Source organism: Stigmatopora nigra, chromosome 5, assembly GCF_051989575.1.
Source record: "Stigmatopora nigra isolate UIUO_SnigA chromosome 5, RoL_Snig_1.1, whole genome shotgun sequence".
NCBI classification, from domain to species: Eukaryota; Metazoa; Chordata; class Actinopteri; order Syngnathiformes; family Syngnathidae; genus Stigmatopora; species Stigmatopora nigra.
In genome coordinates this window covers 11,168,385-11,194,883 of record NC_135512.1, presented here as the reverse complement: position 1 = coordinate 11,194,883, position 26,499 = coordinate 11,168,385, and the positions used below count along the sequence as shown (strand labels likewise).

Here is a 26,499-nt window from a genome sequence, read left to right as displayed (position 1 = left end):
TGTACAATATCATTATTTTTATTACTAAAGAAAATCATGTAAAATTTTAATCAGCTCAAATAACTAAAATTTTATCAAGTGAGATGTGGTACTGCCAAGTTGTTAACATCATAAACTTTTTTTTTTTTAAATAGATGCTCAGCTTCACTTGTTAAGTGTCGACATACCTCATAAGAATTTCCCAGCATGCTGTTGAATTTTGTTTTGCTCATTTAGGCCCAAGGCAACAGCAGCTAGTGAGGGCCTGGAAAAATGATTAAACTCTACTTTATGAGAGAATGAGCCTTGAAAACTTTTTTGTGACTTAAGTGGAGCATTATTCCTGTGATGTAATGTGGGCCATTGCTATCATCCATCCGCCCATCCCTGAAACGGGGTTAGTCTCCAAGTGTTGTTGTTTTTTTTCTGTGTCACATTGCGCTAACAGCCAGACCACCAGACAACACGCATTGTTTTACAGCCAAAGAATTTAGAGCATCGTTGCAGTATGTGAGAATTATGTTAATTATCAGAAAGCATGTGTTGAAAAATGACTTGGGGCTGCGTGTGATTGGCCTGCAGTGGATTTGTTGTCATCCTCTGTGTCTACAGCTCACAGGCCAACAGACATGATGTAAGGAATAGTAATAACGTGTTCATGTGGAACACTGTGGAATTTAGTAGGACTGTGTACCACTCTGCCAAGGGATCTTTTTTTTCCCTTCCTTCCTCTTTCCGTCACGTCCCCGCTCAGACATTTATTTCTCAACGCATTAATGAAGAAATTTGTTGAAATTCTTACTTATTGAGGAAGTTTTTAAGCGTATAACTTTATCACAAAAGCTGTACTCTCAAGTTCTCCATAACACATTTTCTACTCCCTATTTTATTTGTTTTACAATAATGTATTTGGATTCAAATCAAAGGAAAGATGTAAAAAAATATTATTGCCATTTTTGAAGGGGAAAAAATGTTAATATTCTGTGTACTCTTCAGGGTGAACCAATAACATTCAGCGAGGAGAGCTTTGTGAGTCATCGTTCAAGCACAATGAGGAACTTTTTGTCCATGGCTGTCAACCTGCAGCTCTTCAAACAGGTACTAAAATATGTTTGCATGTGTCTGTAGAAATTGCATTACTGTATTAATAAGTTACACAATTATGTTGGCCGCCCAATGGTGTAGGGCAGGGGTGGGCAAACTTTTGAGCCCGGGGGCCACATTGACTTTAAAAATTTGACAGATGGGCCGGGTCGGCACAAGATACGATTCATATAAAAAAGTGCATCCGTTAACAGCACATATGAAACATAAACAGAAAAAAGGACTGAAGTATTAACATACTCATCACTCATTATTAAAGTATAAAGTACAAAGTAAAAAAAAAAGAATGTATTATGAAATATTAAAATGTCATTTAAAAAAGATAGAGGGGCTGTAAAACACAAAAAACAAATTAGAGTGGACAGAGCTACTGTCACTGGCTTCCTCGTGACGGCGCCATCTTGGGGGGAAAAACATTATTTGGACAACGTCGGCAGGTCGGATTAAAAGGCCTGGCGGGCCGGATGTGGCCCGTGGGCCATAGTTTGCTCCTGTCTGGTGTAGGGGTTCATTCGCCTGACTTCGGTGTGGGCAGGCGCAGGCTCGATTCCCGCTAGTGCTGGTATGACTGTGAGTGCAAATGGTCGTCTGTTATATAAGTTTATATAATGATAATATTTCAGTTAGAGGTACAAAGTAATTTAACAGGGAAAAACTCATGTAAAATAATACACATGATCATATTAATGAATACTTTTATTTGACTTGATTCAATTTTTTGAAGATATTCTAATTTCTGTTCTTGAACTTTATGAATGCCAGTGATGGTGATCAGAACCGTAAGAGAATCCTCAACCGTTGCCACAAAAAATGTGACGTCACCATGTGTTAAAATGCACGTGAGTCTAATGTCATGGGGGCATTTTCTACACATTGCGAGTTGCATATGTTTTTCCATTATGAACAGCCACACACACACACAATGACACATTGAAAATTGGAATTATGAAAGGAAAAAAAAATCAGAGTTAGCCATTTCGCCCTGTGGTTTGAATGTGGCCCTAGCTTTCAGGAGACTTTACTTTGTCTCATTACCATCATCTCTGTCTGCCTTTCTTTTTAGATGTGGTAAATATTTTTTCATGTTGTCTCTTGAGGGTTTGTTCACTGCAGTTTATATCTCTGGCCCTGTGCTTTTTTTTTTTTGCACAAGGTCAGTGCATAAACTACTTCACGTAGAGACTTTGATGAGGAGAGCGTCACTGCAAGCTTCTGTAATAGATGTACAATTACACTTGATTGTGTTTAATAAGAAACAAAAGTATCCTGAGGTCATGCATGAAAATGCACTCAACACACTTTTTGACAAGAGTGTTTCAGATCGGCAAGTGGTAGAACTGAAAGAAGGGTTTAAAAAACAAAGAGGGGAAAAAAACCTAAACACTCAAGTTTTTCTGCATTGTCTATCCCTCCCAAAATTCAAATATCATTTTATAGACAATATTCTACCAAATATTATGCAATATATTGAGTTTGTGCTGATCAGTTCAGCATGTACACCCCCCCCCCCCCCCCCCAGTGATGACATTGAAATCAGAAGCCTGGGCTTTTTGATGGTTACTGACCTCGTGAAAATGTTTACAGTGCTTATCTCAGCATCCTCTCTTGCCAGTGGAAGAATTTTATCTAAGGAAATTAGTAATAAACAGCTGAAAAAAACATATTCCTCTATGGCTTTGACCATATTAGTTTAAAAGTACTTTTTATCAATATAGCTGTCCTTTAATCTCCCAATCACTCATGTATACTTTATAGTTTGTCCCCTCTACTATACTAAACAGAGGCATGTCAGAGTCAAGTGGAAAGACACCCCTGCAAAAGAGAACATTTTTCTTCACCCTGTGAACTTTTCTTTGTGATCTCTGACCCATGATAGTAGTGTGATTTACCCCCTAGAGATCAGCATAGGGCCCCTCAATCAGCCTTTTGTTTCTTTGGACACTCCGCTCCATCTATAATTTTCCCAGAGCAAAGCAGATAGTGAGCAGTAGTTCAAAGCCTCCCCCCGACCGGCTCCTGCCTCCGCGTTAGCGTTGGGAAACGGGCCCTTATCTTCACTCTAGCACGGGGGATGGGGATGGTCTTATCTCCCCCACTCCTATTTTGACCGAGATGCCAGTGGCGTGCGGGAGCTCTGCACTGACCATGACCCATATCTGCTCCAACAACACAAAAACATTCATTAAGTGGAACACTCAACTAGCGTGGCTTGGTTGCTTTATATTATTATTCATTCTATACATTGTACTACTTCTGGGTTCTAGAATCTAATTTCACAATATGGGACACTTATCATGATAGCCATTTGCCATGATTTTTCTATATTTAAGTTACTAAGAGAGGAAGCAGTTATGAAAAAGTATTTTTTTGATTTTATTGGTGGATAATTCTTCCCCCCTTTAGTTGTATTTGCCGTGTTTGTTCACTATATTTTACTCATTCCGTGCCGTTGCTAGAGTGAGAATTCCAATCCATTTCACCTGGGACCTGCAGGGCAGTTCATGGCTTAACTGTTTGAGTTATTTACGCACCTAATGTTTGTATAGGGTAGTGATTTATCAAACTCCATGTTGGCGAGTATGTATATAGTCATCTACTGGCCATCTCAGCACTCCAGAGACGAGAAGAATGTCTTCATAAGTATTTGATTCAAATGATAGTTAGTAGAGATGATAGAAGAAAGATTTCAGGCTACATGGTTTACCATAGTTTCGGAGATAAATATTGTTTTTTCAGCTAACACCGTCTCGACTTAAGCTTAGTAAAAAATAAGTTAAATTAACCAACTAGCTGGAAAATTAATGATTGCACCCCTGCAGATTCCTTAGAAATTTTTGAATGCTTTTTGCCAATATTGTCCATTATTTTTTCCGATAAATCAATCATACAATATTCAAATGCCTAAAGTACCATTGAATTTTGCCTTTTTCCCTTTCCGAAAATGCTGGCATTTACCTCATCTCAACCGGCCATCACTTTTTAGCAAACATAAAGAATGTGGGGGAAAGGTCAATGGGATCAAACTGCTTTCCATCAGCCATCCATATCCCCATCAACACACACACACACACACACACACACACACACACACACACACACACACACACACACACACACACACACACACACACACACACACACACACACATGCACACACGCAATGATACAAATTCTGCTAGCGGAGTTGGAGTCAATGAACTCTCTTCCTGAGCATGATAAATCTAAACCGCACACAGTTGATTTGAGTGTGTGAGGGACCATTGCCAAGAGCTTCTCTTCACACAACTTATGACCCATCAGCCATTAATCATCCATCAGCCTTAGTGTCCACGTCTTTTCTTTTTTCAGAAGTATTTTATGTCTGTTCACAAGTGAATAACTTGGGAAAATTTATGTACAATGGATGGAATCAAAGCAAAGTGAAATGCAACACACATAAAAAAGCAAATGTACTGGATGGAGAGCATTCGGATTTTAAGATGGAGTTTTTGGTTATAAAAACTAGAGAAAAAAAAGTGGTCAATTTTAATAAGCGATCAAGCGGTGGAAATGCCGACTAAGTATAGTTAGACAGATGTCCAATGTTGATGGTTTTCAAACGCTTTATTACACTCCATTCGAGCTAAATTTTAAATGAAATGAATGCATGCAATGAAATGAAATGAAACACATAATAAAGACAATTAGATATACTGTGAATTCAAATACACTTCACATTTATTTGTTCCCAAACTACCATTAGCTTAACGATACAATAGAAGAAACATTGTTGCACTCATAAAAACAATATCCGTCCTAAAAACAATATCTTTATTTTTTGGACTATGAGTAACAGATGGGGTGCAACTTATCTGTGAAAGTTTTCACATAATGTGGTATCATATGACCTGTTATTTTACACTAAACCACAAGATATTAATTGGATTTGGAATGAATGAATTATATCACAGTTTACTTCTTCTTTACTGAAACAAGCCCATATGTTTAGTAATTGTTTTTATAATAAGAAAATAGTTATCCTCTAGTTAAAAAAGGTGTGCTGTTAAAATAGACTAAGATCAGTTTTAAATTCCACAACTGAAAATTATTTGAAACATCTTTTAGATCTAAATTCAAGAAAAAAATGTGCTCCCCTGTGTAATGATTACACAGTGACAGAAGCATTCAGATTATCCCTTTATTTATTTTACAATTTCTTTTCGATTTCCATTACTGTATTTTTTTTTTTTTTGCACTAACCTCCTCACAGGGTTATTCTGGTTTATCTTGTTGATGCACATCAAGACTGACAAATATTTCGACAAACTTGTCATTAGTCTCATTTTCTTGATCTCTGTTAGTTAGTTAGTTAGTGGAGGATTGGTTTTGTACTGACCAGTGTGTGTAATTAATCCCAACAGTGATTCAGGTAATCACCCCGAGTGAAATAAGTGGCAGCTTTGCCCGGTGATGATTGGGGTTGATTATGTGTGCTAATTGGAGCAGCCAAGTAGCCGAGTAGTCTCTCACCTCTCATTAAAACGATCTAATGATGAGTTTCCAGCCCATCTGACCACTGAAGCCGGTGGCTTGCTAGTTAGTAGGCAGTCCCAGAGGACACATGGCCAAAAACAACCTATGCTCCTGTTGCATGTTGGACACACTTGCAAAAATGAACAAATTAGGCCCACACTATCGGTGGGCAATATGGCCTTAAAATAGACCTCCACCCCACACACACACACACACAAATCATTAAAAATGAGTTCTGTTTTTTATTGGAAAAACTAGCGTTAATATTATAATAGAAACAATGGTCATTTAAACACAACTTTTGGGCATAATTAAATATATGTACCAATACATCCTTTAATAACTATTTAAATTTCTGTCATCTCTCCCTTTTACAAAGATTATGGTCTATAAATACTCATGTTAGGCATGCATACACTTTAATGGTGAATTTGTCTTTATTTGCATATTACATTCACTTGTGGGGTTTCCTGTATTGTGTACTGTCATGGCTGTTAACTTCATGTTTACGATACTGTGTTTTAAATGTTCTAAAGAGCGGAAATGAAACTTCCTTGTGTCTCAGACACTATTCTGCATGCAATCTGATGCACTGATGCCTCACCTGCTCTACATTACCCAAACCCTATTACCTGAAACCAACCTAATCTTTAGTTTGCGGTTCTGTCCGCCAAGATTAATAACAAGCCGGTGCTGCCCCAATGATTGACTCTGCGCGCACGTGTCTGTAATTCACTTTAAGTGTGTACTACTCGCCCCTCCTCCTCCTCTCCCTTAATAAAGCAGTTGTAATTTATGTTTGTAGTTCATCGACGGACGGCTGGCCAAATTGAATGCAGGCCGCGGCTTCACTGACGTGTTTGAAGAAGAGATCACAGAAGGGGGGTTTTGTGGAAGTGAGTTGTGGCAGACTTGTCTATCAATTAGTCACTAGATTAACTTGCCATATTTCTGGCAATGCACAAAGTATTGTCGTCAATGAAGCTATCTTAAAGTTTTTCAAGGATCTGTTGTGACATAAAAACTTGAAAAACTGTATTCTATGAACAGGTATGATCCTACATTGTTGGATTGTAATTATTATTGACATAAGGGACAACATTGAGCTTTGACTAATGCCTTGAAGTGACACAGAAAAACTCCCAAGTTAATTGCATAACAATTAAATTTGGCTTGTCATCAATTCTTACATACATAGACAATAGATATCTTAAATTGAAGCATATACCTAAGATTTAAAAAAAATGAAATATGTAAATATATTTCTTCATTATAAAGGTACATTAAATATAATTAAAAATAGGAATTGTATTACATCTGTGTAAATTATGACTTATGAAAAAAGAACACTTCTATCAATGGCTGATTCATTCATATTAATTTTTTTCCAATCCTTTACTACTTCCATATTTAGAGGAAAAATAGCAATTATAGATTGTATGCGACTGTCTGAATGTATTAACTACATCTTTACCATTATTTTGAAATCCACAATTGCTCATTCATATATGTTTACTATCTCTTCAGGTAATGCAAAGTCCTATCAGCAGTGGATGCACACAGTAAAGGTATTTGAACTTACTCTTCATACCATATCTGTCAATATACTATATTTATACAAAGTTAAAGCTCACTTTTCACTCCGTTTTCTTCAACGATAATTAAGAGTGTGACTGACACAACTCTGGACTCTTAGAAAACGGGCAGCTGCATTGCATTTAGGGTGCGCGAAGTGACGTGTGCAGCCGGACAGTGGAGACAGAAGTGATTTGACATGACAAGTTGATCTGGCAGCAAACATTGGCGTTACTGCGTTAAACCAAGGCGGGAACATAGATCCCCTTCTTTCTTCATCGCTCTTTTTCTCGCTGTCTGTCTCTCTTTATCTCGTTCCGTCGTTTCATCTCTGTCACAGACCCCCCCCCCCCACACACACACACATACATATACACCTCCCAATTCAAGCTCTGTCTCTTCCTCTCACTCACTACACTGACTGTCTCTAACTCTCCCCCCGCTGTCAGCTGAGGCTGAATTAGTTCTCTAGAGTGCTCTTCAAAGGTTTGTTAAAGTTCACATTTCCTGACTGACAGGGATCTATAAGAGAGGCCTTCACCTCAGCCCCCCCTCCTTGCCATCTCCATTTCTACCGACTTCTGAAACACTTCCACTTTCTCTATTTAGCTGTTTAGCCAGCGCTTTGTGCTTTTACTTGAGACCTAAAGGGAGCACCGACGAGACGACAAAGGAATTAGGAATAGCACAGCGGAAGACGGGTTAAGAAAGATATATTGGCTTCCAAAATGTCAGTCTGCTGGCCTCAAAGTGAATATCAATCAAGTGATGTCCCTTCCATCCACAGCTTCTAAATAAAAACCAACATAATGCCTTGAAACGTGAGCTTTATACAGTGATTGCTACTTTTCCAAGTGTCACCAATGCTATTCTCAAGTTGTACCGCAATGATATTTACAGCTGCTGACTGGTGACTCTGATATTGAGAATCACAGGATGAAAAGATATGATTTGTTTTTAATAACAGGAATAAATGCGTGTCAAAACATGGCATGGACCTTACAAATATTTTGGTCGACTGAAAGTCAGTAAAACTTTGGCACGTCATCATAAATGTTTGCCTTAGGACAAAAAATATACATATATGTAGTTACCTATCATTGCAAGTGTCCTGGCTCCTCTGCCGTTATTATAGGAGACTACAGTCCCCATGGCAACACCGGAGACATATGTGCAGCTTAATGCAAGCTGGTATAGTCCAGTGTGGCTTCATAGTTGTTCTATTCTGAAAATCCTGAAATCACATTATATAAAGTATCCATATGTATATAGTTTGTCTTTTACTACACATTTCATATATCACTACCATCATTACATTCCAGAGTCTAGAACCTAGACCATTGGTCTATATTCAAAAGATTTATAGGTGACCGAATGGTTAGTGTGTCCGCCTGACAGTTCTGGGGGTGGTGGGATCAAATCCAGATCGGTCCTCCTGTGTGGACAATGCATGTTTTCTCCGGCTCTGTTTGGGTTTTCTCTAGGTACTTCTGTTTCCCCAAAAACACAAGGTAAGCTGGTTGGACACTTTAAATTGCCCCTAGGTATGAATGTGAACGTGTATGGTTGTTCATCTTTTCGTGGTGCCCAAAGTCAGCTGGGATAGGTTTCAACACCCCTTTGCGAACCTTATGAGGATAAGCAGTTCAGAAAATGAATGAACATATGTTTGGCTAGAGTCAGCTGTGTGTATATACTGTCTTCTGACAAATTTAATTGCTTTTTTTCTTTCTACAGAGAGGTGGAGCACTCCTTAATACAGCAGTGACAAAGGTACATTTTTTGCAAAAATCTGTTTATTATGCGCATACACTTACTATATCACCTACAGCAGTAGTTCTCTCAGTGTGGTCCATAAGTGGTATCCAGGCTCTCTCCTGTTCGTGAAAGATTGCCTGGACTAAATTTTCACTTTTTTTTAAATCCACAACAGCGCATTTATTAAGTACAGTTCAAACTGTATTCAACTTATAATACAGAACAGTGGCCTCCAAACTATTCCAAAAAAGACAACAGAAGATGCATGATTTCAACCTAACTAAAGAAGACACTTCGCCATTCTTACAAGTGGAATCAGTTGATTGTTTTAGCAGAAACCTCATTGGTTAAACTCTTTTTTTTTTGGATCAGTTGTAACTCATTTGAACCCATTTTATGCTAATGACCATTGTAGATACAACCTCTACGGGTAAGCTTAAAACTGAGTAAATTCTTAATGTTGAAACTGTGGGTTAATATATAGTAATTAATTATAGTTGGAAAGCCAAGTACTTTTCAAAATGGCTGTAAAATGTTTGAAAACTGTGGACCTACATTGAATTAAAGTTAATGGCAGATGAAAACATTTTGGACAAGAGAAGGAGCTCTTATTTCAATATTTATAACAAATTTGACCAGTGTTGTCCAAAGAAAACTGTATAGATATGTTCGCTAATATGTTGGTTGTTTAAAACGGTTAAGATATCTTACATGATCCTGATAAGATATTACCAAAGAAATCACTCCATTCTGTTTATTTTTTCCTATTCATAATTAAAGTGTATGTGTTTTTTCTCTCAGGCCAAAAGTCATGCCAAAAGAGGCATCCGAGACATTAAGGGACGACTTAAAGCACGGGTGAGCAGCGCCACTGACCTTCGCATTGACCTGTAGTATGCATACACACCCATACACACAAGGTTGTTTTGAGGCAGCTGGGCATAGGGTGCGACCCTCATAGCATCAGACAGAAAGGCTGCTTTACATGGAGTATGTGATTCCTGTGCAGGACTTCTTAATGACTGTTGAAGCCTGTGCAGCGCTTTGTTCATGCCTGTACATTTTTAACCAACGCCCCTCTGGCTATGGCTTGTCATGTCACCCCAGCCCTTCTTTCTCCTTTATTGTCTGCATATTTCATCAGTGAGTCTGTGATTTCCTCAAAGCTAATGTAACAAGGTGTATGTTTCCATAAGGCTGCAGGATTTGATGAGGCAAAAGCAGTTTGATCTGTCAATGGAGCACTGGTTATGAGTAGTAACATGAACCAGATGCAGCCCTCACTAAAATGCTCACACAGTCATCATAGCAAATACAAATACAGAAAGCTTTTTAATTTCTCAGATTTATGGAGAATATATTCCTTCTGTTTTTAAAAGACAATAAGAATTCAGTTTTCTTTTGAATTTTGTGTCAACTGCAAATGGATAATAGGGGTCACAATCTTAGTGAAATTTAAACTGGGGAACCATAATTTAAAAGGAATTTAGGACAGTTTTATGATTTTATCATAACTTTAAGAATACAGTGGTAAATTTACTTGCGAAATCAATTTGTTTCAGAAGTGGTTTTGTAACTTGGATTTTTTTCATAAGTAGAGACCTAGGTATTTTACATTGGATTGGCATAATCTGTTAACGATCTTTAATACTATCCAGTCAAAACTCCTTTAAAAATGATAAAAAAGAATAACATTTTTGCATTAAATCTAATATTCACTAATATTATTTATAAATGCTTCCCTCTGACTGTCTACAATTGCATGTCAGTACTATATTCTTAAATTATATAGAACTTGTGTAACTATTGGTATGCAGCTGTCTATACTTAATATGTACATTCAAAGAATATAACCACATATGTTATACACACACTGCACACCATCCTAGTGTAGGAATACATACAACATTTGGTTTGTTAATAATCAAGCTTGAAATTTCTTACTTTTCAGAAAACTTTAACTAGTTATGTTGAATGTTTTGTATAGGTGACCAACAAATGAGATTTTCAATATATTCCCTTTCTCTCGCGCCTTCATAGGAGGAAGAGGAGGAAGGGATAACTATCCGTGCAGGGTCTCCCACTAGTACCAAGAGCTTGTCTCCAAGGCGACTGCAAAGGATGAGAATGGTATGACACGCACACGCATACAAGCGGGCGCGCGCGCGCACGCACACACACACACACACACACACACACACACACACACACACACACACACACACACACACACACACACACAAGTAAATTATTTAACTACCACTCGGCTGGTCATACCATCTTGACTGCTGAAGATGCAGCATTTCACCTCTGCTATCCTTTCGCTCTCCTATCTTCAAGCTTACAATCATCTTACTTAGCCGTCTGCTCTGTAGAAGCTCTCAGTAGTACTTCACTTTGTCAGAGTGCCAAAAGTAACGATAAGCATTTTATTTTCTATCAACGTGCTTCAGTTGCAAAAGCTACTCTTATGCAGTTCAGCATTTCCTATGAAAAAAACTTGCTTGTCCACTGTGTGCATTTTCTTTTTCTCTCTGTGTCTACATACAAACACATTCACTTTTCAGATGATAATATTAGGTCTCCTAGTCACGCCTCCTAAGGGATACATAAGTTTTCTTAAACATCGTTCTATTAAAACACGCCGATTTCCATTTTCAACACAATGCTTGCATGTACATAGTGACATTTAGGTCCCACTCGTGTAAGAATGTAATTAGGGGAGATTGTGGGGTCCTTAATTAGCATTGTGTGTCCATTGTGTGTGACCGGGCTGAAAATTTTTTACACACAAGAAGGTGCGAAGGCCTGAGGGGGGAAGCAGAGGAAGGGCAATTAGGGATTTTTTTTTCCTAAGACCTTCTCTGGGTGCATACAAAGGATGCTCGCAGATGAACAGTTAACATGCAATGTATGTGTGTACGCTCCTACCAACACACGCATGCCATATTAAGGATACACACTCTCTCACCCTCCTGTCCTTGCTATTAAGAGATGCTCATTGCCACGGTAACGGGCCCCTGGAGACCAATGGAGAAGGGTCACTTGGGACTCAGGCTTGTATGTCCCACAGCTGTGTTTATTAATCACTGTCCAGCAGTACATCCTCACTATGTAGATATTCGGTCTTGTACCTGAACCCCTAGCTATCTATATAACCATGAAAATAGCTGATGGTAAATAGTATTTTATTGTCGTCATCCAGTTTTAAAAACCTATATATTTAATTATTTGAAAGCTTTTTTGAATGTAGGCATGATTCACTAGCCCCTTTAACCTATGAATATTATTAGAGTTGCTTTACTGTCACCTGCTATGGACTTATATATTCATCCTCGTTATTCTTAGACAAGTAACAACTGCTGCATTGTTGGGAGAGTGAGTTGAACTAAGCCAAATAAGGAGAATTTTCAAATTGACAACATCCCTGTTTGTTGTGATGATGTCGTTAGACGCCAAAAGCAAACTATCGACACAATTATTGACAATGTCCTGAGATGGCCTTATTGACCCACTACCAGATTCATTTTATGCTTACTAGATGGCTAACTATTCCCCCTAATCATTATTTTTTGCACTGCTGGTGGTACAAATTGCCATATGAATTTTACTGTTCAGGGATCACATCATTTACAATTTGAAAAAAGTCAAATGCAGGTTTCATTCAATAAGACATGGGTAAACAAATCTGACCCTCTAAAACTAAGGAAAAGTTTTCCAACTTGTATCAAAATGAACTGTCTCATTCCCATTGGTGACCATTCAAACTCATGAATTCAATCATTTTTGGGTTGTTTTTTCTTCCAAATAATCTCATGCGTAAACTCTTGCCTTTAAAATTCGATATGGTGCCATGTCTTTGTTCTTTAAATCTTAAATACAATTAGTTATGTTGAAGCTTTTTGACATGCTTCCCTGTGAGCCATCTTTTCCTGACGTGCCGGAGGCTTGACATCAGTCTCAGAAATATTGTAGAAGTTCCACAAAGCATTTTTGTTTGTTTGTCTTTATTCTCCTGTGTCGTGTGATGCAAGGGAGGCAAGGGTGTGGTGTCCCCCAGAACTGGGTTTCAGCCTCACTAGCTGCCATTTGTGCCTAATGAGAGAGGTTAGAGTGTACTATCCCTGAAAGATTATTTGTAGGCTTGCTGACCTGCACGAAAGATACCAGTGATTGTGTTTTGATTGTAAATAAAACTCTGGAATTGTCAATCACCTGGAAATGAGTCGATAATGATCAGAGGCAGATTGAATAAAAACCCCTAATATACAGTAGATGTAGATACTGTATTTTAATTAAAATTTTGAGTCTGTATGCTTCCCCATAGTGCCTAAAGCACTTAGGTTTTGAACTTTGGGCAGGGGTATCCAAACTAGTTCTCAAGGCCTACTGTAGGTCCTGTTTTTTTCTCTCCTTCCGATCCAATCAGGTTTCTGCCAAAACAAGCCTACTGATTACACTCGTAAGACTCCAAATTGGTTTCGTCTTGTTTGATCAGAATGAAATTCTTATTTTACTTTGTGAAATTGTTTAGAGGCCCCTGGTTTAGGGTGTAAAACAGCCTTTGTTGCTCATCCATCTTATCTCTTTGGCTCTTCCTGCTGTGTTATTCCCCTCCACAATCCACCATGTGAAATTGTGATAGTATTGTTTGATCTAAACCAGGTGTTCATTGCAACACAAACTGACCTCATTGGGAATTCTGCTTATTCATTTATTATTTATAAGATGAAAGAGACCTACCTATCCCTAATACAGCCCCAATTCCAGTGAACTTGGGATGTTGTGTTGAACATACATTTTTAAAAATATACAGTGATTTATTTGCTCAACAAACACCCATTTGGAACATCCCACAGGTGAATAGGCTCATGGGACTAGGTGGGTGCCATGATTGGGTACTGAAGGAGGTTCCCTGAATTGCTCAGTCATTCACACGCAAAGATGGAGCAGGTTGCTTTCTTTGTGAACAAATATGTGACAAAATAATCATCAAAACCATTAAAGAGCACTGATCTGACGCGTCTAAAAGCATAAAATATGACAGCAGATACGCTGGGTTGTTGAGAAACTGAAGCTTTGCATTAACAATCAATGTCCTCAGTTCCTAAACATGAATTAAATACATAAATAAATAAAAGGGGGATGAAACTCAGTGGCAAACACGGCCCTGTCATGTGTTTCTGCCATAAAATTCTAAGTTGCATTCATGATTATTTGCTAAAAATAAAATTTACCAGCTTACACATTGCAAGTCCTATTTTTAGAGTATATTCAATTAAAAATAGTAGTTAGAACCAGATTTGGAAATAATTGAATTGTCTCTATTATACCAGTGTGTATAACACAATGTCCAGACTTCATTGGAATTGCTGTTGTACTTTCGAAGCAACAAAAATTGCATTCCAGGTACACAATCCAAATTATAAACAAATATTTTGTTGATACGATTTTTGTGTCCTGAGAAGCATCCAGTAGCAACAAGACTTACAAAACTTTGGTTTGATGAAAAACATTCCAATTTGCTCACTTTTAAACAACACTCTGCCCTGGGAAGGAATGAGATGAATGAAGTTCACACTATATTGTAAGGGGTACTCATGTGTGTGTGTGTGTGTGTGTGTGTCTTGTGTGATTTGGAGCGTTTTGAAAAGTTTGTTGATTAGGAATGTAGGAGGAATCCTTTGGTTTGATGAACGAAACAAAAATGTTGGCTTCAAACAGAAGCTTCTGTTTCGACTCCTATGTGAGTGAGTTTTCTTTTATTGAATGTCCATTGAGGACGGCCCCTGAATATTGGTATTGTGCTGGCAACCTTTCTGTCTTGTTGGTCAGGCTATCTGGCTGTGACATACATATGTACGTACATATGTTGTACACAAGCCAGTCAGTCAGAGGGAACAAAGTGACAGCTGTATAAAGAGCAGCGGTGACTTGAGACCCAGTCACGGACAGGTCTCCTCCTCACTCAGAACATAGTTTTATAAAATGCGCTCAGTCAGAGAGGCAACTCAGTATGTCTATTATACATGCGTGTCTGGGAGTGTGTGAATTGAATAAATGCATGCTTGGAGATGTGTGTGGATTCTATCAGTAGGAGACTGCTCATATATTCATGGTGAGTGGACGCAGTCACGATATAATATGTACACGTAACTTGACACCAGCTCTAATGTGGAAAATGTTGTGTACACACAAACACACTTATTGTACATAATATATAGCATGCATGCATACAATAGTATTTGGGTGTTGATACAGTGTGTATGTTTTTTTTATTATATGTGTAAGAATGTGTATACAAAAGAGAGGGAGATCAAAATAGTTGATCTATTTTAGTACCATAACCAATTGAAATATACTGGTAAACTGATTTATTTAATAAATAGACAATACATATTAATTAACATATACATGTAAAAATGTAAGATTATATCCAAAGGCTAATTTTCATCTTTATTCCCTTGTCCAAGTTGATATTAAAAATGCAAATTAAAATCAATAAGGCAATAGTAGGGAGGAAGAGAATAAAAAAAATAAAAAAACAGGTCAAATGGCTAGAAATCAGCATAGAAACGATGAGACAATGTCTAGGCAGTGTTGTGTATGTATATGTACATTTGTGTCATAGTATCTGAAAAGGGTACAAAGTAGTGTTTCATTGTTCACCCTTATGTGATTTAAAAATAATAATAATTAATGTAATAAAAGAAGATATTTTCCAATCATTTGAAAACATTCTTTCACAAGTATGTCCAACAGCTACTATGATTATAGCCAACCGTGAAAGAAACAAGGACTTAAAAACAAATGCAAAATGCAGCAACTTATGCCCCAAAGGCATCAATTTAAATCAAGTATATAGCCTTGCTCGAGAAAAAAAAGTTAGAAAAAAAAATCATAAATCATACATCTCAAATTAGAGTCCTGAACAGTTCCTGATGCACTGTCCCTTTTTATCACCAGGAGAATCTTTGATTTTAACTTTTACATAGCTATTGACTACTTTTTTTGTCGTCCTGTTTTGGATCGATCATAATTCACGGGATGATGGCTGTTTTGTTGCTACAGAGCTCTCGTATTCCCTACCCTAAAATGTAATTGTATTTAAAATGCATGAAATAGGATTTGAAGCAAAAGTACATTATGTTAGTGTTAGTCTTGTGTTCAGCTGTGTCACTGGTTGGATTTCCTTTCTGAAACCAAAGTGCCATCTCCAGGCGATGACCGGGCACTGCACTCCACTGCACTGCTGCTTTTCTCACTCTTCTGGGTGAGACTTTAGGTACAATCAAATGCTTTAGGTATAATAGTTTACCCTTTTATAGATAGCTATTGCTTTCAGCGATAGCCAGTTGGATGGACGAGCACTGGAGTTTGTCTCAAACAGTGTTTTTATACCTACTCTTTGGAGCGTGCTGCTCTTAAACAGGCAGACTTGGCCGGCCTTCTACAGAGTCTCTGCAGAGTTTGTTTGCATTTTACATATACTGCCAAGTTGTGAGATCAGTGGACACTCAGAAATACCTTATGAAATATATAATGTATAATAAGAGGGCTTTTAAGGCATGCTAGTCTGGACCCGCCACAGAGAATGTTGTTTTGCATAAATGGTCGTGTAGAGGGAAGGTTTGTGACTTCAAATGCTCTTGCCTAAATGGATGCTGAAGATGGGGTTTTCCTCTTTAACGTCTTTCATTGAGGCTCTGAATGTGGTGAGGACAAGGTTAGAGTGTATAGTTCATAATTTACTCATTCGTCTACATGCAGTGCTGAAGATGATGCCAATCATTTTTGCGCTTTCGTCAAGCACGCTGGAAATGGGATCAAATGATAACCAAAAAAAGAAATGTTCCTGTCAGAGAGACAAAAAAATAGTCAGCATAAAAGCTCAGATTTTAATCATTCTTCTCGATGGGTAATGGACTCCATTCGAAATGCAAGCTGGGGTTCATTTTGGCTAAAGGGTTACACATTTGGGTTGCACTTTTCCTGGCGGCGCTACTCAGTCGAAGACAAAAGTGACGACGGCAGAGTGACAGAGGGAGAAAATGTGAAACAGGGACCCAATGGAGAAAGATGATTTTTTCATTTGCACCTTTCAGCTTCTTATTAGCCCACAGCAAGGAGCTAATGGAGCAGCAGTATGATAATCGGTTGTTGTTCTGTTCTTTGCCGTCAGGCCTGGGGCTTGACTATATTTGACTCCTGGGTGCCTCCAATCTTAAACATGCTTTTGTTCTTTACATTGGTGCAAAGTGTAGCAGAGTTCACCAGTCAGACAAATAGCTGCTGTTGAGGAACTCTTGGCAGAAAAGTTGTTGGGAACACTCTAATTGGATTGGGCTTCTTTGCCGCTAAGGGAAGCAATGACAAGTTGATGAAGCCACCAAGCAATGGGGCCATCGTCCTTTTACGACTCCCCCGTGCAACTTCCTCTTCGGACAGACGGGACTAAAGTTGTAACCGAGATCACAGCGGCAAGCAGGCCTCGTGACCTATGTCTGCTTGTGTTTGGCTTTTCCTTGCTTTAATAAACACCTAGCTTTGCGGAGAGAGGCCCCGCTTGGCTGAGCATGCTCAAATGAACAGCCTGGTACACATAGTACACACAGTACACGCATGTGTGCGCGTGTATCACAGGTGCATCTACGCTCTGGTCGGCGGCCGCGTCGGGCTGGACCCAGATTTACTACCCTGACACAGGAATCCATTAAATGCTGTTTAGGGATCCCGGGCCAGAACCCCCCACTCAAATCTCTTTCATTATAGCTGCAAGCTACCATGGAAGGGCAGCGAGATGCCCAATCAGCACTGGCGCCACATGTGTTCCTGCTTAGGACCACGACTTGAGAGGCTTAAGGGACTACTGCACACATTTTAACTTGTTGTGTGTGTGCATATGCTGTGTGTTTGTATCCCAAATGAGGCCACGCCAGCCACAACGTCACATTTTGTCCATCTGGCTAGCACTGTGTCCACTAATGAAGGCCAGCTCGTTACAGGTATCCGAAGCTGTCCTTCCTGTCAGCCTTTGAGGAACCCTCACCTCAAACTATTTTACCTCTTATTTCTTTTTTGTGTTTGCATCCTATTCCCCTGTCTTTATGGTTTCTGTGCAGTAAATGTACCAACACTCCAAAGCAACTTTTAGTTTTAGAGGGCCTTTAATAGCAGCAGAATAAGGAAAATGTGTGAGCATTTGTTCCTTATCTTCTCTTATGTAAATTATGCCCATGTTTCAAGACACATATTCACTATTTAGGAACAAACTGCTTGTACAGATGTTCTCACAATTTTCACACTAAGTACTAAATGCTGTCTAAATATATTAAGAACAAACTTGATCAATTCAAATACACTACCCCCAAAAGTTGCCCATATTTCCATGCACAGTAAATCCAAATAAATCTTGAGACATTGCAGAAGCTTATCAAAACAATGTCAATCAATGCCTACTGCAATCAAAGCGGAAAGTGGACCAACCAAATATAATAATGTATGGCCCTCTTTTTGGGGTTTCTGTAATTTTGTTCAATATTATTCAGCATATATTTTCAGATGGTGTTGTAGCAAGTCTGACATTTTTTCCTCCCCAATCTCATTCATAAATGAAGATCAAATAAGAAGTCATCATTTATACAATAAAATACATAAATGTTATATATTACAACCCTCAAAAGTAGAAGGGTGTGAATAATTTTGAATTAATGTGTACAACAGCAAACACAACAGAGCCCTTGCTTAAAAAATTAAATAGATACACGTCTCGTACAAGGAATGTCAATGGGAAGGTGAGCAGTGATGTGATGGTGCAAGAAGAGCGCCTGCACTGGCGGGGATGGAGGAACATGTGCATAGTGGTGGAGGCCATGTTAATAAGTGGCCCGCGGCAGATGGAGAGTGCCCCGTGTTGCTGTGTAAAGCTGCTGTCTCTTCTTGAACCTGCACATTAAACATGTTACACAGGTGGCTTATTAGACCCGCTGTGTCACTAAACGGCACCACATACTGATCATTCAGCACTTTGCTCTGACAAATACCATGTGCATAGATGTTACGACGCAATCGTTAATGCACTTAAACAGGCCTGCTCTCTCAACAACATGCTGCTTAATTTGATAAAATACTTTTAAACATTCTCATCTACAGACCACTAGTGTGTCTAATACAGCCCAAAAAACTCTTAGGGTTCTGGTCTAATAAAACACATATTGTCCCTGGACGATTTCTTCCTCTAATCGTCCTCTATTTCATGCTGTTGCATTTCTTTTTCTTTTCTTTTTTTCATCCATAGCAAAATTTCAACAAGTCTCCTATGAATACGGGCCCTCGAGAGCTCAGCTATGGGCTGGATGATGACGAACTGGACACTGCGAGCAAGTAAGTGCTTTAAGAGGAGAAAAGATGCTAAGGGCAAGTTATATTTTTTAAGTTATGGGTACACTGCCTCCAAGCGGACATTATTGGTAAATCTAAAGTCACCTGAACATATCACACTAATAATACATTAATACCAATTGGATTTTTACTTTTTTTTGAGAGATAGAACTAAAATTGTCATGCTGATTCACAAATATCTTTTTTTGACAGCATTCTGGAGATTCCTTCCTTTGTAAACTTGTTACTACCTGGAAACACAACTCCTTTACATAGTTCTATTTACAAATACCATAATATGTATTCCCCAATACTAGTTTTAGGCTCTGTTTTGCTTTGTTTATGTCTTTTCTTAGTGATATTTTACATGCAAAGCTTGTCTATCTAGATGTCCATTCAAGTAATACTGAGTGGTTCATCTAGAAAAAATGTCAAATCAAGTTTATTTCAATAGTTTGATTGAACACTGAAATTCAAATATTCTGATCTGTACGATACATAATTTTAATAAGGCCAATATCTACCTAATTTTCATGCTAAAAAGTATTTTGATTGTTTTCATGTTACATTTTCCTGAGAATGAGGTGTTGCTTTTCATTATTCGTTAGCTATCATCCAAATGTTGAAAAGTTAACTTGCTAAAAAAAATGTCATTGACCGTTTCAATTTCTGAAAAGTTGATTAACTAATCAATATTTGTCTCGTTTTTCCAATGTAGGATCTCATCAGAGGACAGTGGCGATGCTCCGTCCTACGCGGAGGACAGCGATGACTCCTATTCTCTAGAGTTGGACATAGATTCGTCCCAGTCAGGCAAGATGAACCTGCTGGAGGAGATTTTGGACTCTTTGAACACCACAACGATAGAGCAAGGCAAGCTCAGTGCTGCAAAGAGCCTCGACTTCTTCAGATCCTTGGAAGACCTGGACTACCAGGCCCCGGTATGAGACACATTGTTTAACGTAGTGGATTAAGTGTGCAGTAAATATAAAGTATATACAGTGTTCCCTCGCTACTTCGCGGTTCAGCCACCACGGATTCAGAGCTTCGCGGTTTTTTTTTGGGGGGGGGGGGGGGGGGGGGAATACAAATATTACATTGAGACAACATATTTTACAGTTTTTTTTGTTATAACATGAATTTCACTCAATCTACCCGTATTCTATATGGTGTACTGTATACAGGGGGGTAAAAAAAAAATAAAATAATTAAATTCAAATTAAGCATTTTTTGAAGGGGCATCCCTACTTTGCGGAAATTCACTTATCGTGGGTGGTCCCAGTCCCCATTAACCGCGATAACCGAGGGAACACTGTACACCTCCCCGTCTAAAAATCTAAATCATTGTGGAATTGAGCTGTCAATCAACTGTGCTAAAATGCAAATGTATTGTTTCAAATTTAAAGGATGGATCGTAATTTCTCATTTGCTTTTGTCTATTCATTTTCAGAGCAAGGGCAAAGCCACAGTTGACTTTCAGCCATCACAGGAAATCAGTTGTGGTGGAGGGGGAGATCAGGGAGGCTGGAACATGGGTCAGGATGACAGTGCGGTCCACGGTAAACACCTCCCACCTTCCCCACGCAGGCAGCCCAACAAGAGCAGCCTGAAGAAACATCCCGTTCTTGCTGTGACAGGTGAGCAGGACATTGCACATCCTCTACCTCCAAGGAGTAAGCAAGCGGGAGACCGCTTTTCCTACTCTCCCTCCACGTCTCACCGAACAACACCCACGGCGCCATCTCCGACTTTATCTCACGCGTCTTCGCTTCCCAACTATTCCCCCCTGCTGGCAACCCGCGCTCGGACCGTTTCCGAGCCCCGGGCGTGCCCCGAGTCCCCTCCCGCCCAGAACCCGACAGGCTCCACCGGCATCTTAAGGAGGAAAGTGCTGTCCAAGGAGACGGTGAGGCACTACAAGGAGAAGTCTATGCAGAGGCAGGGAAGCAAGGAAGCCAAAGCTAGGAATAGCCATTCTGTACAGATTCCCTGGGAGAAGGATTACAAGGAGGGTCTACCCGTTACGGGTCACCCTGTGCAGGATCAAAGCCTCTTGGAAGAGATTGAGACCATGTGCTGCGTCGGGCCGGTCCTCCACACTGGCCTGCAGCTGTCGCAGGTTCACTGCAACAACCACAGCAAAGCTACAGAGCAATCTTAACCTTCTACCAGATGGTGTTAGTCAGTCTCAAAATCTGCAAATACCTGCCACAGATCCATTCCATGTGAACACCAAGAAGACTTACAAGGAGAATATGCGAGGACCTGCAGGTAGACTCATGTAAGAAGATATTGGTTATGCACTTTCAGATGCATCTAGAATCTAGATCAATAGAAATAATTTATTCCAGTAGCTCAATTCAAAAAATGATAATTTTAAAAAATACATATGAATGAATGTGTGTGTGAATGGTTATTTGTTTTCTCGTGCTCTGCAATTGGCTGGCCTCCAATTCAGGGTGTAGTTAACTGTGATAGGCTCAAGCACCCCCTGCGACCATGAGGATAAGCGGTTCAAAAAATCAATGAATGAAACTAACATTGTGAGTGGCTTCGAATTAGGTCATTGTAAATTTCACTCTTATCCTTTTGGAATCCTGAAAATATTGTCAACTTTTGGTACCAAGAATTGTGGTGGATGTGAGTTAAGGCGCTTTATTCGTATATCGGTACGTCTTGTTGCCAAAGAACTGTAGAAGTGAGTTTAGGGGTTTCATTTGGAAATGACAATTTTCCACCATTATATGACACTTCTAAACACAACTAGTTTTCGGTTCGTGGAGAGCTTTAGTTCCTATCTGGCATTCACTGTGTTCTCTCTGAATATGATTTTTAATATTAAAATTACGTTAGTATAAATTCCACACTATACCCTGCACCTGTTAATAAGCTAGAAAACCAAAATGTAATAACATTTTAGACAAAGAAAGAAAGATAAAAGATTTAATTTAAAACTCTTTTCATGAATTAACACCATCAACGTTTTGAGTTGCATCTGCCTCATTTATATGCAACAGACTTTTTAGGGCATCAAACTGGGTTACAGTCCTACTGGTGTGTTCAAATGTGTGTTTGAATCAACAAAAGCATTTAACTTGAAACACCGAGCCACTTTTACAAATAAAATCCATTATATATATTTTTTTACTTTTAATGCTTGCAGCAGATTCCTCATCTCATATCATTTTCTGAACCGCTTTATCCTCATTAGGGTCACGAGGGGTGCTGGAGCCTATCCCAGCTGACTCCGATCGCAGGGCACAAGGACATGCACAGTCTCACATATACCTAGGGGGCAATTTAAAGTGTCCAATCAGCCTAACATGCATGTTTTTGGAATGTGGGAAGAAACTGGGGTACCCTGAGGAAACCCACGCAGGCCCAGGGAGAAAAAGCAAACTTCACACTGGTGGATGTGACCTGGATTTGAACCTAGGACCACAGAGCTGTGAGCAATGCACACCAGCTTCTCCATAGAATGCTGATATTGTCTGTTATTTTCAAAAATGAAAAAAAAAACACTCAATCCCAAGTGTAAACGACTAACCACTACTTGACTACTACAACTCCGGTTTCCTCCCACATCCCAAAAACATGCATGGTGGCTGGTTGAACACTATAAATTGTCCTTGGGTATGACTGTGAGCGTTAATGGTTGTTTGTCTTTTTGTGCCCTGTGATTGGCTGGCCATCACTTTAGGGTGTTCCCCATTTGCTGCCCATAGTTGGCTGGAATAGGCTCCAGTGACCCTGAATTAATGATCTTTTTGAATTGATCTACTGTTTTTAAATGAAACAACCATTTTTGTTAAATTATATATGATTGAGATGCACCGTTTATTGCACAGAAGGTACACCAATAGATGTAAAGGAAGTGGGAGAAGGTACACGTTAGCCTATCCCTACCTACTTCTATGAAACTATGTATTAACGGCATTCACTCTGAAGGAAAGACTGCAAGCTGTCTGTAACAACTTCTGTTTATTCATCCATAAGAACATCCCATAGGTGTTTCCTGCCAGGTTCTGTCTCATCAAACACATCTCAGTCTTGCTGAAAACAAACCTTTCGGAAGAAGAAAATGTCATTGGTGGACTGGCTGGTTTTGGAATGTTTTTGTTTTGTCTTTTTTTTTATTTTTGTTTAATAAGAGAAACATCTCATTGCATCGTCATGTCAGGTCCTCACATTTCATCAAAGCAAAAGACATTCTATGAAGGTAAGCCCTTTGTGTACAAGTTTTTTTTTAAAATACCGAAGTAAAAAACAACAGTTCTCATGAATCTTTAGAAGTTATTTGACGCTGTTTCTATCACCATGCCTTAAAAGGACATGCTATTTGTTCAGTTCTATCTGTTAGAAAGCAGACATGAACATTACTTGATCTGTAGTTGTGCCCAGTGCTTCATGCTCATGTGTTACTCATAATTAACTGTCCATTGTTTTGTTTTTTTCGTCTTTCCACCTCATTCTATATGATGGCTTTTGATTGTTCTTTCTCTTTCTATAAAAAAAAAAACTGCGTGAGCACTTATACAACATCTTTAAGATTCAGATTAAGGTCCTTTGCACTAGTTTGTTCTGTTCTATTATAGTGAGAACAAAGACCATATACATACTAGTGCAAGAACTTTACACCGGATATTAAAGATATAGAATAAATGCCACAATGACATTCCTAATCTCTCAGTTTCCAGTCCCACACTGATACTGGCATGTATGATTGTAATATAACTCAGACTGTAAACACACACGTGACACGTTAAGTCCGACTCTCCTGTGGAGATTAATGCTACGTGCAGATGCCTAAATAGAAAAGAAAAGAAGAAAAAGCTTTTTTCCCCCCTTTGCTGGGTTTGGTGCTATGCCCATTATTGTCGTGATTTAGAGCAGACGCCAGTCAGCCTGGCACTTTAACAGCAGCCGTTTCTCTGTTTGCTGCCACAACCCCGTTTATGCTATGCTCGTAAAGTGGTTGGTGAGCATTGAAACCGGCAGGCGTCGGTAGTCGTAACTCCCAAAAAAAAAAGGAAAACTCTGGAACCACCTTTGCGCCGACCCTTTCTCATTGACACGCATTGAAACACATTGTGACTATGCAAACCTTTCCAGCTCAAGAAGTAATACGTTTAATTGCTTGAAATTCAATTATTAACAATCAAATGGGTTTCTAATGGGAATACGCCACATGTCTAGTGTGTCTGTTTGTGTGTTCAAATGTTTGCAGTGTGCCTTATGAGGTAGGTACAGTATTCAGGAGAAAGGAGTATGCAATGTGAAGTTAATGTGGTCCTTTGATTGTTTCATGAGTTTAAAAAATATAATAATAATAATAATAATAATAATAATAAGCGTGTTTGTGACCAAATGACGTGAAGTGAACTCAGGCAATGTTTTTATGCTTTTTCATCTTTGGTTATGTCTTTATGTAGGTAGACTTTTTTTTCATTATTCCATAAGTTTAAGACTTGTTTTAATTGCTTTGATCAAAACTTTTAAAAGGCATTAACATGCTTTCTCAGAGGAGCTCAGAATGGAAAAAAAGAACCTGAAAAATCAAATATTTTGAGCTGACTAGACGTATTTTTCTTGGATATATTTTACATGAAAAAAATATATATAATTGGTGTTGTGTATTGTAAATGACACCCAATTTGAATGTTATGAACATTATTTTTGTGAGAGTAATCCATTGAAAAGACAATGCAATTATAGAAAAATGTATGGCCTACAGTTGAGTACTCATTCTTGTTTCTGCATGAATGTTTAGTACCTTTGTCCAATTATACTTTGCTCTTAAAAGTTTGACAAACATGCTTCATTCATAATTATTGCTAGTTCGCATTTAAAAAAAAATAATAATAAGAATAATGCAAATATTTGGCTTGGCCTTGAGTTGAATTGCAATGTATTTAAAAATGTCATCTGCCTTGTTGGAGAGTATTTTTTTTACATTTATTGGCTGCTGTAAATAATCTATGGAGAAGAAATAACAGGGCGGATAAGTACTGCTGTGAATAACGTAAAAGCAATGGTGATTGTTTACACTAACGCTGTACGACAGTAGAGTGAGGGAATCCACATTTACAAATGGATTAGAACAGACCTTTCTGGTGCTTGTTGCTATTCTACCAGTAGCCCAAAGTGCTAATGTGGTATTACAAAGCCTAACTGTATTTTAACATCAATTTCCATAAGTTGGGAACCAACCCGAACTGTTCTGAAATGCAACATCTGTGTAGCAGTATAGACATGAATCAACTCTTGATGGGTATTGTAGCAATTACGTTTTCCGGTACACGCTTGCATGTGTTCTGGTTAAGCTCATGAGGTGTTGATGACAAACGTGGTACAACTGCACATCTTGTATGCACTGTGAACTCAAATAAATACTCTTTCATGCATTTTTTTTTCTTTTTAACATTACAAATATGGTCATGGTGATTTCCAGGAAAGACAAATACTCGTTCTTGCTTTCTCAAGCTGCTGCCACAATATATTTCAACTGCTTTTTATCCTTTTTTTTGCTAATTTATGTGCCACTCGCTGTCTGCTTTCCAACATTGCCATGTGACAGACTTGCTTTGTAGTTGTTCCTCTAAATGACACTGTCCTCATCTGACGGAATTCTTTCATGTTTTTCAAACTTGCTCACTGCTGTATGCCAGTTTTTTTAAAGCCACCATTCATTTAAACGATATATTTCAGCTTTTTGCCAAATGCCTAACTAGCAAAGAGGAAAGCATATTTTCACAAAGAACGTTACATCTAAAGTTTTTGAAAGAGTTTTCTCTAAATCACTGTTTTTTGGTGTGCCGAGTCGAGTTACTGTTTAGTGCACACGTTTCACTTTTTCTCACAAAATAGGAGAAATATCTTGAGATGTGGCTGCTTTGATTTGGTGGCCGATCTCCTTTTCTTCAAAGCTCTCCCTGGACTGCTCTCTTATCTCTCTCTTTTTTCTTGTGTCGTGTGTTTAAAATTGTTATCATTTCATCTTTCTCATATTTCAAACTGCAATTTTCTGCTGCAAATTCGTTTTATCATCCTTTTATTCCTTCTCGAATTATATTTAACGCAAACAAGCAGCCATTCAGAACCGAATATAAACAACATTCTTTTAATTTTAATTATATAATATGTAAAGTGACTCAGACCTCAACCTGGCTCATTGTTTTTTTTGTTTTATTT

The 26,499-nt window shown here is 38.6% G+C and overlaps 1 protein-coding gene across 4 annotated transcripts in view; it reads left to right on the top strand.

The window, feature by feature from the left end:
* Window positions 1-26,499, top strand: part of dennd1b (DENN/MADD domain containing 1B) — a 108,511-nt gene that overhangs the window by 80,973 nt on the left and 1,039 nt on the right. For 2 of the 4 annotated variants that reach the window (XM_077717767.1, XM_077717766.1), the window contains 9 exons: window positions 976-1,077; window positions 6,401-6,491; window positions 7,123-7,163; window positions 8,908-8,943; window positions 9,730-9,786; window positions 10,969-11,058; window positions 19,226-19,311; window positions 20,027-20,249; window positions 20,759-25,712. In XM_077717767.1, coding sequence (XP_077573893.1) covers window positions 976-1,077; window positions 6,401-6,491; window positions 7,123-7,163; window positions 8,908-8,943; window positions 9,730-9,786; window positions 10,969-11,058; window positions 19,226-19,311; window positions 20,027-20,249; window positions 20,759-21,469 — 1,437 coding nt within the window. In that variant the 3' untranslated portion in view covers window positions 21,470-25,712. Of the gene's footprint in view, window positions 1-975; window positions 1,078-6,400; window positions 6,492-7,122; window positions 7,164-8,907; window positions 8,944-9,729; window positions 9,787-10,968; window positions 11,059-19,225; window positions 19,312-20,026; window positions 20,250-20,758; window positions 25,713-26,499 lie in introns of those variants that run through there. The other 2 variants (XM_077717768.1, XR_013326475.1) reach the window with 2 other exon arrangements.